Consider the following 12,139-nt stretch of genomic DNA (forward strand, 5'->3'; position numbering starts at 1 on the left):
TTAGGCATAAAACTATTAAGTTTGCCTCACTCAAGTAATTTTTTTAATATTAATCTTAGGGGTGTTTCTTTTTTCCCCAGTGATATAGTGAGTTGTTTTGGATGTGTGGAAAGTCTTTGGTATGTGATTTCTTGAATATTGCTCCAGTTCCACCTAATGTTGTTTTCCAAATAATGTTTTGTGACTACGTATTAAAGGCATTTCCAGTCTTGAACAGGTTAGCATAATCTGCATGTAAAGTTTATGCTGTCGAAAACTGATTCTGATCCAAATACTGCAGATATGCTTATGGAATAAAGGTGAGCATGCCAATAAAGGGACTGATTTGGGAAAGTTCTTGAGTTTTAATTTTGCTAGCGCTCGTCTCCTCCTCATTATGCAGTTGAGCTACTGTGTATGACAGTTAATGGTCAGTAGCAAAAACAAAGGAGAATGGCAGTGGCACCATGGTGAAGGAAGATGGCGAAAAGCCAAAGTGATCATCAGCCCTTTTTCAAGTGGCTGTTTTATTGTCTACTTGCTGTCAGAATAGCACAAAAGTGATAAAAGAAGAGAAAACTGTGAAATAAGGGTTAAAATTTAAATAGGAAAGGAGAGGAAAGCATACACTGTAGGAGAGGGTATAATATTTTGATATATCTAAATGATGTGGTTTCTATGAAATCAAATCCAGCATTTCTCTTTCCTTTTGTGTATTGATGAAAAATGTATTCATTATCTGTGGATAAAGTGAAGTGGATGAAGACTGTACTAAGGTGATACTAAGAACAGACTGTCTTATTTTTAATTATTGAAATAGTCAAACTAGTTTCATAATAGTGTTACATGTGGCAGGCCTTTCTACTTTACAGTGTTTTCTTAGGCCTGACATAAATAGTAACACTGTAGTCTAAATATAAACAGCAAAGGAAATTTAAAACTTAGAAAAACTTTACATAATGAAACAATCTTCAGTCAGCTTGTTTGTGTTTCTAAACATTTAAAAATTATTATTATTGTATTGTGATTATAGTTGAATTGTAAGATCAAAAATCATCATGTCCTGCTTTACAAACAGCATTTCTGAGAGTTTCATTGGTGTTTTGCTGAGATTTAAATTATTTATTTGGATAAATATTTTTTTTTCAGTGCACACCAAAGTGTGGCCCAGGATTCAAACACCGAATTGTCCTGTGCAAAAGCAGTGATCTTCTAAAAACCTTTCCAGCTGCGCAATGCCAAGATGAGAACAAACCGCCAGTGCGCATCCGCTGTAGCTTAGGCCGATGTCCTCCTCCTCGCTGGGTTGCTGGAGACTGGGGACAGGTGGGACACTTCATGCAAGTCTTCATTGCTGTTAGTCTCCCACATTAGCACCTCGTAGCCTAAGATATCCCTGGAGGTAGATAAGAGATGGTTCCTATGGCTGAGGGAAACAAAAAGATTCTCCCATTTTGTGTCAGATTGAAACATGATTCTTCATGATGCTTGTCCAGAGAGTAATCTAGTTTCTACCGGATGAGTTTCTACAAGCACTTTAAAGAAAAAAAATCCTTACTTTTTTAGAGTATTTTGGAGATACAACAGTGTTGCAGGGTGTACTATTTTAAAACATGCTTAACTTCCTTGAGACACATGATGGAAATATAAAGCCAATTCCTATTGTAGTAGCAGATCTGTGTATATATCTGTCTCTGAACAAAACCACACTTTGAGATCAATATGATTTTTTACATAAGATATTGAGTTACCATACAGGGAGCTAAATTACCACAGGACAGGCCAAATAATGTCACCTTTATGCAGTGCTTCAAAATATGATTTACTAAGTTTTCTTCTTCACTGATCATGAACAAGATGTTTTTGCATCTCATTTGTGATCAATGGCCAGCTTTTAGAATATTAAATGAATGAATAATTTTCTGTTTGCTGAGCAATTTTCCTCTAATGAAAATGAAACATTTTAGTTTAATTACCCCGTGGAAAATAATTTGCAATATTACAGTCTAGCTGGCTTTTTTTTCATGGTGATTCTTCCAAACCACTTTTATATTTAACTAATATTATACTAAAATTGTAGCTATTTAGTTACAGAAATTAAAAATATTTTGAAACAGCAAAGTCTATTTGTTTGAAAGATCTTTACTTTTCCCTTAAAAAAAGTCCTGTAGAAGATTTGGATTCTTGTTTTCTTTGTTTTTTCTTTCTTTATTCTAAAGTCTCAGTATGACACATGAAATTGAGTAAATTATATTTTAATATCTCAAATCTGAACTTTTCAAGGAGTCAATATTGCATTGCATTTTCTTTTCTTTGAAAGATGAGTACTCATATGTATTGTAAGAAATTCTGGAATATTTTGTGATAATTCTTTTCTCTATTAATCAAACATCTTCAGATGCCTGTCTTCTTTAAAATTTGTGGATGTAGTATGTTTCTGATTGCTTCCTGTTGCTTTATTTTATATTTAAAATTTGGATGCAGGGTTTTACATTTTTTTTCTCCTTCTTTAGTGTTCTGCACAGTGTGGTCTTGGGCAACAGATGAGAACAGTACAGTGCCTGTCATATACTGGACAAGCATCCAGTGAGTGTCCAGAAACTCTCAGACCTCCATCAATGCAGCAGTGTGAAAGTAAATGTGACAGTACTCCCATTTCCAATACAGAGGGTAAGTCTGCCATCTTAACATAATTTATTCTGAAAAGAATAAAGTGACATAGTCAGCATTGCTGCACTGGTAAAAGTCTAGATGCCATCATCTCTCAGGCTGTGAATGACTTTTTAAAAATTATTTTCTGTTTAGTCATTGTAGCTCAATGGTAAAGTCAATGAAAACCTAAATACACATTGTTTTTTTGAAAAAAAATATATAGCTAGCCTAAGTAATGGAAAATACTATTGTTTGTGTCATTGATTTGCTAATCTCTTTATTGGTTCAATGGAAATGTTTATAATAGCAGGGGGAGATGATACACTTTTCATCCACTGACCTTCTACCTGCCTAATCAGTGTTAAACACAACAATGTAGTGGCAAAAAATAGTAAATTCCCTGTTCATTTGAAGACTGGGACCATAGATTTTGTGCTACATGGTTCTTGGAAGAACAAGTCTGTTCTTACACTTTGACATCCTTTCAGCTTCTTCTAACTAACTTGTAATTTTTTTAAAATTTATAATGCCTGTTCAAAATAATTACAGTATTTTTTGCATTATAAAGTCCAATTTAATCAGACTATTGACTAACTTCATCAGAATGTGTTTTTGGTAGTGGATATATGAGATAATATTGTGCAAATAAGCTTATTCATATTTATAAAATACTTCAGATCTGAACGTGTAAATGGTCTAGACCAAGCTAGGTTAGGAAATGCAGACTTCAAAGTAGACTTGGAGTTCTAGGCAGTAAAAAATGTTTCCTCATCGATTATAAAATTGGGAATAGTTGCTCATGAGATAAGTACAATTCCTTTTGTGTGGAAGGGGAGAAGGAATAGAAAATTCTCCAAACTATCAAGAGATTACACAGCAAAAGCAGTCCTTCTAAAACAGTTATTCCCAAATTTTTTATATTACCTAAATTTTGAGTACATGACCACAAGGTTGCTAGTACTGCTGCTTTTAACACAACTCATCTCTGTGCAGTATATAACTGAGTAGTTTTTACACAAAATCTCCTACTACATTGGGGTTTAATGTCCTGTTTATGTGGAACAAATGCTCTGATTTAAATTTTTTTAATGGCAAGTTTGTCCCGTAGTCTACTCAGATTTGGTGGTCATTCAGTGCCTAATCTATCCATCAATGTCCAAGCCATAGATTCAAAATTGCTATAAAAGTCTGGCAAATAGGGATGGAAAGTCTGTGATGAAATGGGAGCATACTAAAATTGTCCCAGAAATACACTTATGCTTCAATGTATGAACACTGAAATTCACTGTTTTTGGTAAAGTTTGCATTGTTTTTGTTTAGTGCTCTCATGAAATCTTTAAGTGATAACTATCAATCTAGGAAAATTTCTGCCTTTTAAATTTCGCAGGCTACATGTTATTTTATTTCCAAACACAGATGTTGATTTCAGTCCAAAGTAAGGAAGGTAATAAATTATTTATAAGTGGACACGATTAAGTTCCAGTCTCCTCTTAATTTCTAGATGACAAGGTCATATTGTTATTTATAGTAATTACACTAGTAATTCTTCAATATTATCAGAAAATATGCTAATCTGTTGTGGAAGAATGCAACTGGGGGTTTTCTGTGTGTGATCTCTGTGGCCTGAACTTCCCTACAGTAGAACTGTGCAGACTAGCTACGTACAGTGAGTCTGTTGGTAATTATGTTTTTAGGGACCCACACCTTCACTGGAAAATTTTTAGGATCCACAAATAGAAAATATTGAAAAACATTTATGCTGTATTCCAGATGGTTGTAAGCTCTTTGGCCTGCACTCTGAGAGAGCCAGGTGCAAGCCAGCTCCTTACTGACAGCTTTCCAGGCTCATTAGCACAGTTAGGGAGAACCAAAGGGGAAAAGATATAGTACAGTATCTTCTGAAGGATATAATTCCCAACACATTGCCACTTAGCATCCCATTTTTGTTTATTTCCCATGCTGGAGGTATTTATCTCAAAATTCATTTAACAGTTTAAAATGCTTTGATCATTTCAGAAGAATTTTGTTGCAATCTGTGAAAGACTAAGGTTGCCCTATTCCAAAATTAGGCAAAAATTCTGTCTTCAAGGTATTTTTTCAATACTTGTACAAGTATTTCTTATATATATATATATATTCTAATTTATACATTTTACAGCTGCTCTTAAATAGTGAATAGTGAATAGGAGAAGTACAAACAGAATTTGCAGAATAATGTGCAGGTTTGACACATTTTCTGCTTTAAAAAAGTCCTGACATCTCTTAGTTCAGTTAAGTGTCAGCCTTTAAACAATGAGGCTTATCTTTTTAACCATCCTGGAGATGATGAAAAGATTTCAAGAGCTAACTAATCCTAAAGAGCACAACTATTTTTGAAAAAGTAGCATTTTCTGTGAGAAATTTTGGAGCTATGATATTTTGTCATGAATCTATTTGTGAGTGGGGCTTGCTGTGCTTCTGTGCTTACTTCTGTCACTCCGCAGCTACAGTGGGATGTGATCTGACTATCAGTACTTGGGTTTCAAGGAAGGAATCAGGTCTCTCAGAGAGAGGGTTTGTCCACTTTGGCATGCATGCATGTAGCAGAGCATACCTGCCCACACACAGGGACTTTGTCCATGTGCCACCTCGTAGCACTGCCTCGTGCTTTGGGCTCCGTGGTGGGGCAAAAGCAACTTCAGCAGCAGCACACTGGTCTGCAGCAGGGTCAGCTTATCCGGGGGGCTCTCTTCCTGTTTCAAACCCCAGCAAACCTGACTCCCTTTGTTTGCTAAACACCTGTGCTTGCAGACTATGGAGCCTGTTCAACAATTTCTTAGCAATTTAATTTTGCTACCCAAAGATAAAATCATACAGGGTTTTGAGGAAGCTTGAGCTACTCCGCAGTGTAATGATCCTGTTGGTGAAGCTTGGAAAATTTTTCTTTGGGAAAGTACATGATGTTTGTGTAAAACAAGAGTCAAAGTTTTGGGGATACAGAATTACTAAAAGAAAGTTACATTGAATCTTGTCATATTTTACATGTGCTTTAACTCTGGGGTTTTCAGACTTTTCATTGGTGATTTATAATATTGTACATGTGGTTTTGATGGGCTGTCACTGATGAGGGTAATGTTGCATTCTCTGCTGGAAGTGAACTATAGGCATCATCTACCATACCACTTGAAACCTATTCAGAATTTTTCTATTCTCTTAAATAACATATATGTTGGCTGAATCTATGCTGCTAAAGCCCATCTAAAAATTTACCTGAAAAATTGTTTTGTCTATTTTTATGTAATTTCAGTTTTTCTTGTATTTTATATGATACCACTTTGCAATTTCTTTGACTGGAGGCACAGTAACATTGTGTGATTTTTTTAAATGTAAAATGATAGTTAATATCATAATATTGCCTGATCTAGTCACAAAGTTCAGCAAGGCAGAAGTTGTGCATGTAGCTTACTGAAACTCATTACCACTTGTTGCTAGAAACAAAAAGAACTCTGCTAGACCTTCTCCATTCAACCACGGTCCTATGAAATATAGGCTACTTCATCAGCCACCATTATCTATTTCAAAACTGATTTCTAAACCAGAAGGTTTGGGAAACTTCAAGATTTTCTCTCATTGCTGTCCAAATGGCATCAGCTGAACAGGTCCAGTTTTACTCAAGAGGAAGAATAACATAAAAGAAACATGAAAAAGAATCATTTGAAGTCCTACTTTTAGCAAAAATTGAGTTACTGGCTTTACATGTGTGTAACTAAACACAGTGTGTTGGAGGGTTATTTTTGTGATTGAGTGAACTTTTTATGTCTTGTCCAGATCAAGTGAACCTTTTTATTTTTCACTTCATTTATAATTCACCATCTGTCTCTCTTATATTCCCAGTCTTCATGAGTATGAGTACCTGAAATGTTTCTGGAAGAGTCTTGACCTCTTTTGTGAAGAGTTTTTGAAAGTCAGTCAAATAAAGTGACCATGTGTGGTTGCTGGTAGAGAAATATATCTGTTTCAACCAGCTACTCACAACATCCTTTTTCTTGTCAATCAATTATGTTTCCATTAAGAATTAAAAAACTAGAAAAGCAGTATGTCAAACATCATTTCATGGAGTGAAAGAATTGCAATGAAAGCACTACGTCTGTGGTAATGAAATTAAAATTTAAATAATTTCCTAACCACTTCTTGCTTAGCTAAAAGCATGCATATTATCAGAAATACTGGTCAGTACAGACCTGGAAGTTCAGCCTCATTAATGTTTTCCTAGGTTCAAATACTGAAAATTCTCATCTGCACTCAATTTGCTACTACAGTATGCTTGTAAGTGTTAATCCACTATCTGTAACAACCTGTCCCACAGCAAGAATCATGTACTAGGAGATTATATGGAGACTGAAGAGCTGTAGAACCTGAGTGTGTCACTGAATTCACAGATGTAGGTCCTTCTCAATCTGTATCAGGATAAGAACTGAGCACGGATCGAACTATTCAACTCCCCATTCCCATCTTCTTTCTACAAGTGCAAAAAATGAGCCAGGGGAGAACTACAGCAAATTCCAGCTCCTGTAATGTACTCACAAAGTCACTTTATATGCAACCTGTGTGGGATGCAAAAGAATGAAACCCTCCTCTGTGGGGCTGAGCTCTGTTCTCCCTTCCTGGGAAAGCTGCATGCTGACACAACAGGGCAGCTGAGGCAGTAAGCCTCAGCATATAGGAAAACACAATTTTGAGAAAGAGCTTTTACGTCTATTACAGGCATAAAAGTGGCTTTCCTTCTAGCATAAAATAAATTGTGGATGTGTGGAACCATGCCTGAAGTACAATCCACCATTCAGTTTGGTCACTGAACTCACCCTCTTGGTACCATTATTTGTAACACTTGTGTAATATTCTCCATCCCTGTTAGCTGAAATGCTCATTCTGTTTTAAGGATTCTTACAAATGCACAGGCATGGTATCAAATAGTGTGAATCATCATAATGATAACCTCTTGTGGATGAATAAAATAACTGCTGAGAAGGAAGTTAAAAGTAATGTAAAAAAAAGAACTCACATGTTCTAACTGTGTAATCACTTATCCCAATAAATGATAGCTCTTCCAAGGCAAAGACTACGCACTTTTAAATGTCTGAAAGCCCTGCAAATATTTTTATGGCTTTTAAAATTTGCAATATTGTATGCACTAGACTGTACTAGAAAGAGTAGTTACAAAGAAAGCAAGATAGATGGATAGATGAGAAGCATGTTAAACATCAGATTTTCTTTGTACTTTAATTTATATATCTGTACTTTAATTTATATATCTAATTTATATTTTTTTCTCCTTAATGTTTTTAATTATTAGAGTGCAAAGATGTGAACAAAGTGGCCTATTGCCCACTGGTGCTGAAGTTCAAGTTCTGCAGTCGAGCATACTTCAGACAGATGTGCTGCAAGACCTGCCAAGGACACTGACCCACAGGAAGCAGAAGAATGTGCCTTGTTATTATCATTGTGGAAGAGTGTCCATCGAAGAGAGCCACACAGTGGAATAAGATTGACGTCCTTGCAAATGCATTACCCTGTGGAAAACATAACCACTGGTCAGCCCCAGCTGACAGGATTTCAATATTATTTTAACTTCTGTGAAGTGGGATTTATTAATCCAAAGTGCTGGACACAGTATGAGGGGATCCCAAATTTGAAAAATTCACACAACACATATAGAATAGCTTACTGTGGAACATTTGTGTTCTTTTGACTAAATCCAATAGTCTGTTTACATCCATGGACCATTAAAATAACTTTTATTATGGACTTAGCAATGACACTGAATCCATTTCTATTTAAAAGTGTTTAAAATGTAGTTCTTATAAGTTGGTTTACTATAGAAGTAAAGAAGAATCAAAAAAAAAGTTAAGTCATAGCTTAAAAATCTTAACTATTTTATCTCTTGACACAGCACCACAATTTAAATTATAAAATGAGCTTGGAAATGTTATTTAAGGAGCAGAAATTTTTTAGAAAAAAAAGTATTTTTCCTTCATTCCACCTATTTCCCTTTGGAGTAATCCATATTTCCTGAACACTGCTGTGAGCCATATATAAAGCTATACTAAATAGAACAACCATGAGGGACTTTAGTTTTAAGAGGTGCAACAGTTATTGCAGTGGTGCATGAAATACAAGTGTGCTATGAAACAAAATGAAATCTTCACTGCAGGTTTATAGCCATCTTACCATTGTACAAGTGAAACAGATCTCCACTGAAAGGAACATATTTCAGTATCATGGGGGAGGCAGACCCCAGCAGTGGTGAAGACTGGATTGCCAGTTCCTTCACTACTACCATAAAGGTTGTTTAGGACTTGACTCCAGCTCACTTTTGTTTACAACACCAGCCACAAAGAAGAAACAACTTTGTAGGCTTCTAGACCTGGTTTACATGTTAGCTTTGATTCTCCAAAACTAAGGAATTTGAATGCAAAAGATAAGCCTACTGTGTAATAGCAACAATCCCTTGCAAAGCTGAAAGTTAAAATGGGTTCCAGATGTTCCCTCCTTTGATACCATAGCAGAGGTACTGTTTATGAGAAGGAATATGTGAATGTTCTATTCAGGAGACTGCATCTGAGTGGCAAGGATTGCAACCAAAGAATAAGTGACTCATGGAGGTATCTAGGTTCTGTTCAAATGAGAAGTCAAAAGTGTGCTTGAGCCAAGAGGCCTGTGGGACTATCAGGAGTAAGGCAGACTGGAAAAGGGATGGCTGTAGTGAATTCTGGCCACCATCACCTAAATGGCCAGGTACCTATGTGAAGCTGGACCATATTTAAGCAAGGGACAGCTTTCAGCATGAGACTGGAACAAACTCATGCCAGTAAATTAGAAGCTAGATGCCTTAACTATTCACTGCCATGCTCCACTCATTCATATTACCCTATTTTTAATATTCACCAAATACTTTGTGTTTTTAAAAGTGAAACCAAACTTCTTAGGCAAGTCACAATTAGGAATATAACATTTAAAACTTAATTGTCATGCTCCTCTTCCCCTTCACTTTTCAGTAACAGTCTCAATAAGGAGATGAGGAAAGTAGGTATTTCTTTATAATAATATATTGTACTTGAACATTTGCATTTTGCAACAGGTCCTTCATGAATGTGATTGTGTGTCCAACTATGACTCCTTTGTTGTAAAGCAGTTAAAATTATGTGAACAATAATATGTGTTACAAATTCTAACTCAAATAGCACTTTTAAAAAAAGGTAATCTTTTCAGTGAAAAATAATTTCAAAATATGAGATTGAAGTGTACCAATGTATTTTACCAATAACAAACCAAATATGTTGCACACTACTTACTAATGTGAATTAACATGGAACAATAGATACTGTTAAGAGGACTCATACTATGAAATTCCCCCAAAATATTGACAATCTGTCAAGGGGTTTTGTGTAGCCCCATGTCTATACTCATGACCATCAAATTCTGTCATCTGCTACCTCTTGCCAGTATTTCCACTTCTGTACACTTGTGACCAGTGGAATTAATTTTCAGTTGGCTTGCATGTATTCACATATGCTTGTTATCTGTTGCTCTCATCACCATGTAAACAACTCCTGTTAAAACTGACACCAGTCGATAAAAACATCCCAAGTTTTTGGGAGTTGCACATAGAGATTAAGGGCCGTACATAGTGCTTGTCTGTTAAGTGAATTGACTTCCTGTATCCTTTTGACAGAACACCTTGGTGCTAACATGCCCTGGTTAGATCAGAAGTATGATGAAAAGGTAAGGGGTTGTTACAACATTCCCTAAGCAAGAGGCCTTTTTGTATCAAGGTCCAGTTTTCGCCAGGGCATGATTTTTTTTATCAGCTAATGTGTCATTTCAGCTAATGAGAAAAGGGTTTTCTCTGTATTGAAAAGAAACCCCTTTTTTTTTACCTCACTTCGGACATGAAAATTGTAAGGAATATTTCCAAAGACACATTTTGCTCTCTTACTGGTGCTAGAACACCGGGGATTCTGATGTTTACTCTGCAATATAACAGCACTGAGGTTGGAATTTAAAGAACTGCCTGGAGCAATGTTGAATTGTATTGTTAAAGGGAACAAAACACAGAATGTATATGGATTTGCAAACTAAGCAACACTACAGACTAAGACTAAAATATGAAACCTAATTCAAAGAAAAATAATTGGTTTCAACAGCACAGTTCATTGCTGCTGCTACACTGTAGCCATCTATATAATCTAAGCTAAATAGTGTTATATTCCTAAATAGTGACAAAAGGAGTCTTTGTGCAGGCTATAAATATAACAGACCTAGAATCAAATAGTAAAATACAAGATGCAGAAACCTGGTGCCAGTACTTCCACTGAGCAATACTATCAGCTGATAAAGATCAAAACAGAAATAAAAATCTAAGATTAATCCTTCAAGGTGTATACATCCAAAATAGTCCATTTCGTTAGGAACTTTATAAAGGAGTGAATGTCACATAGATATCCTTAATAATACAGACTGAAATTACCTTTGTATTATTGTGATTAGTTGCTTATTATTTTATACTCAGTATTAATGTGGTACACTGTTACTTTATTATTATTTTTGCTTTTGTAAATTATATTCTAATTTATTGTCATGTTTCTTAACACTTGTTCTACATGCATTCTCCTGCTTGTAATAAAAACAAAAATATTGTAACACTTGATGCAGTGAAACTCCACACCAGGCACAGATTTGTTTTTAACATAGATAATTTAGTAAAATAAAAGTGCAGCTTTTAAGATTGATACCCATGGTACAGTTGTCTCTTCCCTGACTTACAGTTACTAGAATTCTGTATGCTTAATGTTTGCTTCATCCGATGCATCAAAATATATATAAGGTGTCTTCTTTGAAGTAACATCTATGTTATGCTAGAATCCTGTCCTGGGCAGCAGCAATATTTGTCATATATAAGCAAATAAGGAAATAACAAAAAGGAAAAATCAAGAATATGGTCATGTACATTATTAAGTTATATTTTAGCCTAAGCAGTGATGTAGATCAAGAATGAAATTAATGGCAGCAAAAATATTCTGTACTTCTTGGAATTATTTCGTTTACAGCCAGTCAATAACAATAAAATGTCCTTCTTGCATTGAGCTTTTAAGGTTTTATCTGAAGTTTATCTGAAGCCATGGTGTTTTTATATATAGATGTAAAGAAGTTTTATATAGATATATGTAAAGCTGGACTATATTTATGGTTTTTATATAGATATAAAGAAGAAAGTAATTTCAGTAGACTTGGTGCTTGGGTAACTGTTGCCAAGAGATGCTTCCTTTCTTACCTGGCACAGTGTAAATAACTTGCTATGGAAATCTCTGATCAAGTCCTATGAAATATTTCTTATTTCTGGATTAAAATCTAGTTTCTGGTTTGATGAACATAAACACTCTACTCTTGTGAATAAGATGTTAAAGTACAGAGAACCTTAAATGTATTGATGAGGTATTTATTAATTTTGGTTATTCTTTGTTATTCTATT

General features: G+C 35.1%; 1 protein-coding gene across 3 annotated transcripts in view; it reads left to right on the forward strand.

Annotated features, from left to right (window-relative positions):
• ADAMTS6 (ADAM metallopeptidase with thrombospondin type 1 motif 6) overlaps window positions 1-11,401 on the forward strand; it is a 144,199-nt gene extending 132,798 nt beyond the window's left edge. For all 3 annotated transcript variants that reach the window (XM_054652324.2, XM_054652325.2, XM_077171331.1), the window contains exons 23-25: window positions 1,129-1,305; window positions 2,493-2,649; window positions 7,964-11,401. In XM_054652324.2, the coding sequence (XP_054508299.1) occupies window positions 1,129-1,305; window positions 2,493-2,649; window positions 7,964-8,073 (444 nt within the window). In that variant the 3' untranslated portion in view covers window positions 8,074-11,401. The remainder of the gene's footprint in view (window positions 1-1,128; window positions 1,306-2,492; window positions 2,650-7,963) is intronic.
• Window positions 11,402-12,139: the final 738 nt, after the last annotated feature.

Source organism: Agelaius phoeniceus, chromosome Z (genome assembly GCF_051311805.1).
Source record: "Agelaius phoeniceus isolate bAgePho1 chromosome Z, bAgePho1.hap1, whole genome shotgun sequence".
NCBI classification, from domain to species: domain Eukaryota; kingdom Metazoa; phylum Chordata; class Aves; order Passeriformes; family Icteridae; genus Agelaius; species Agelaius phoeniceus.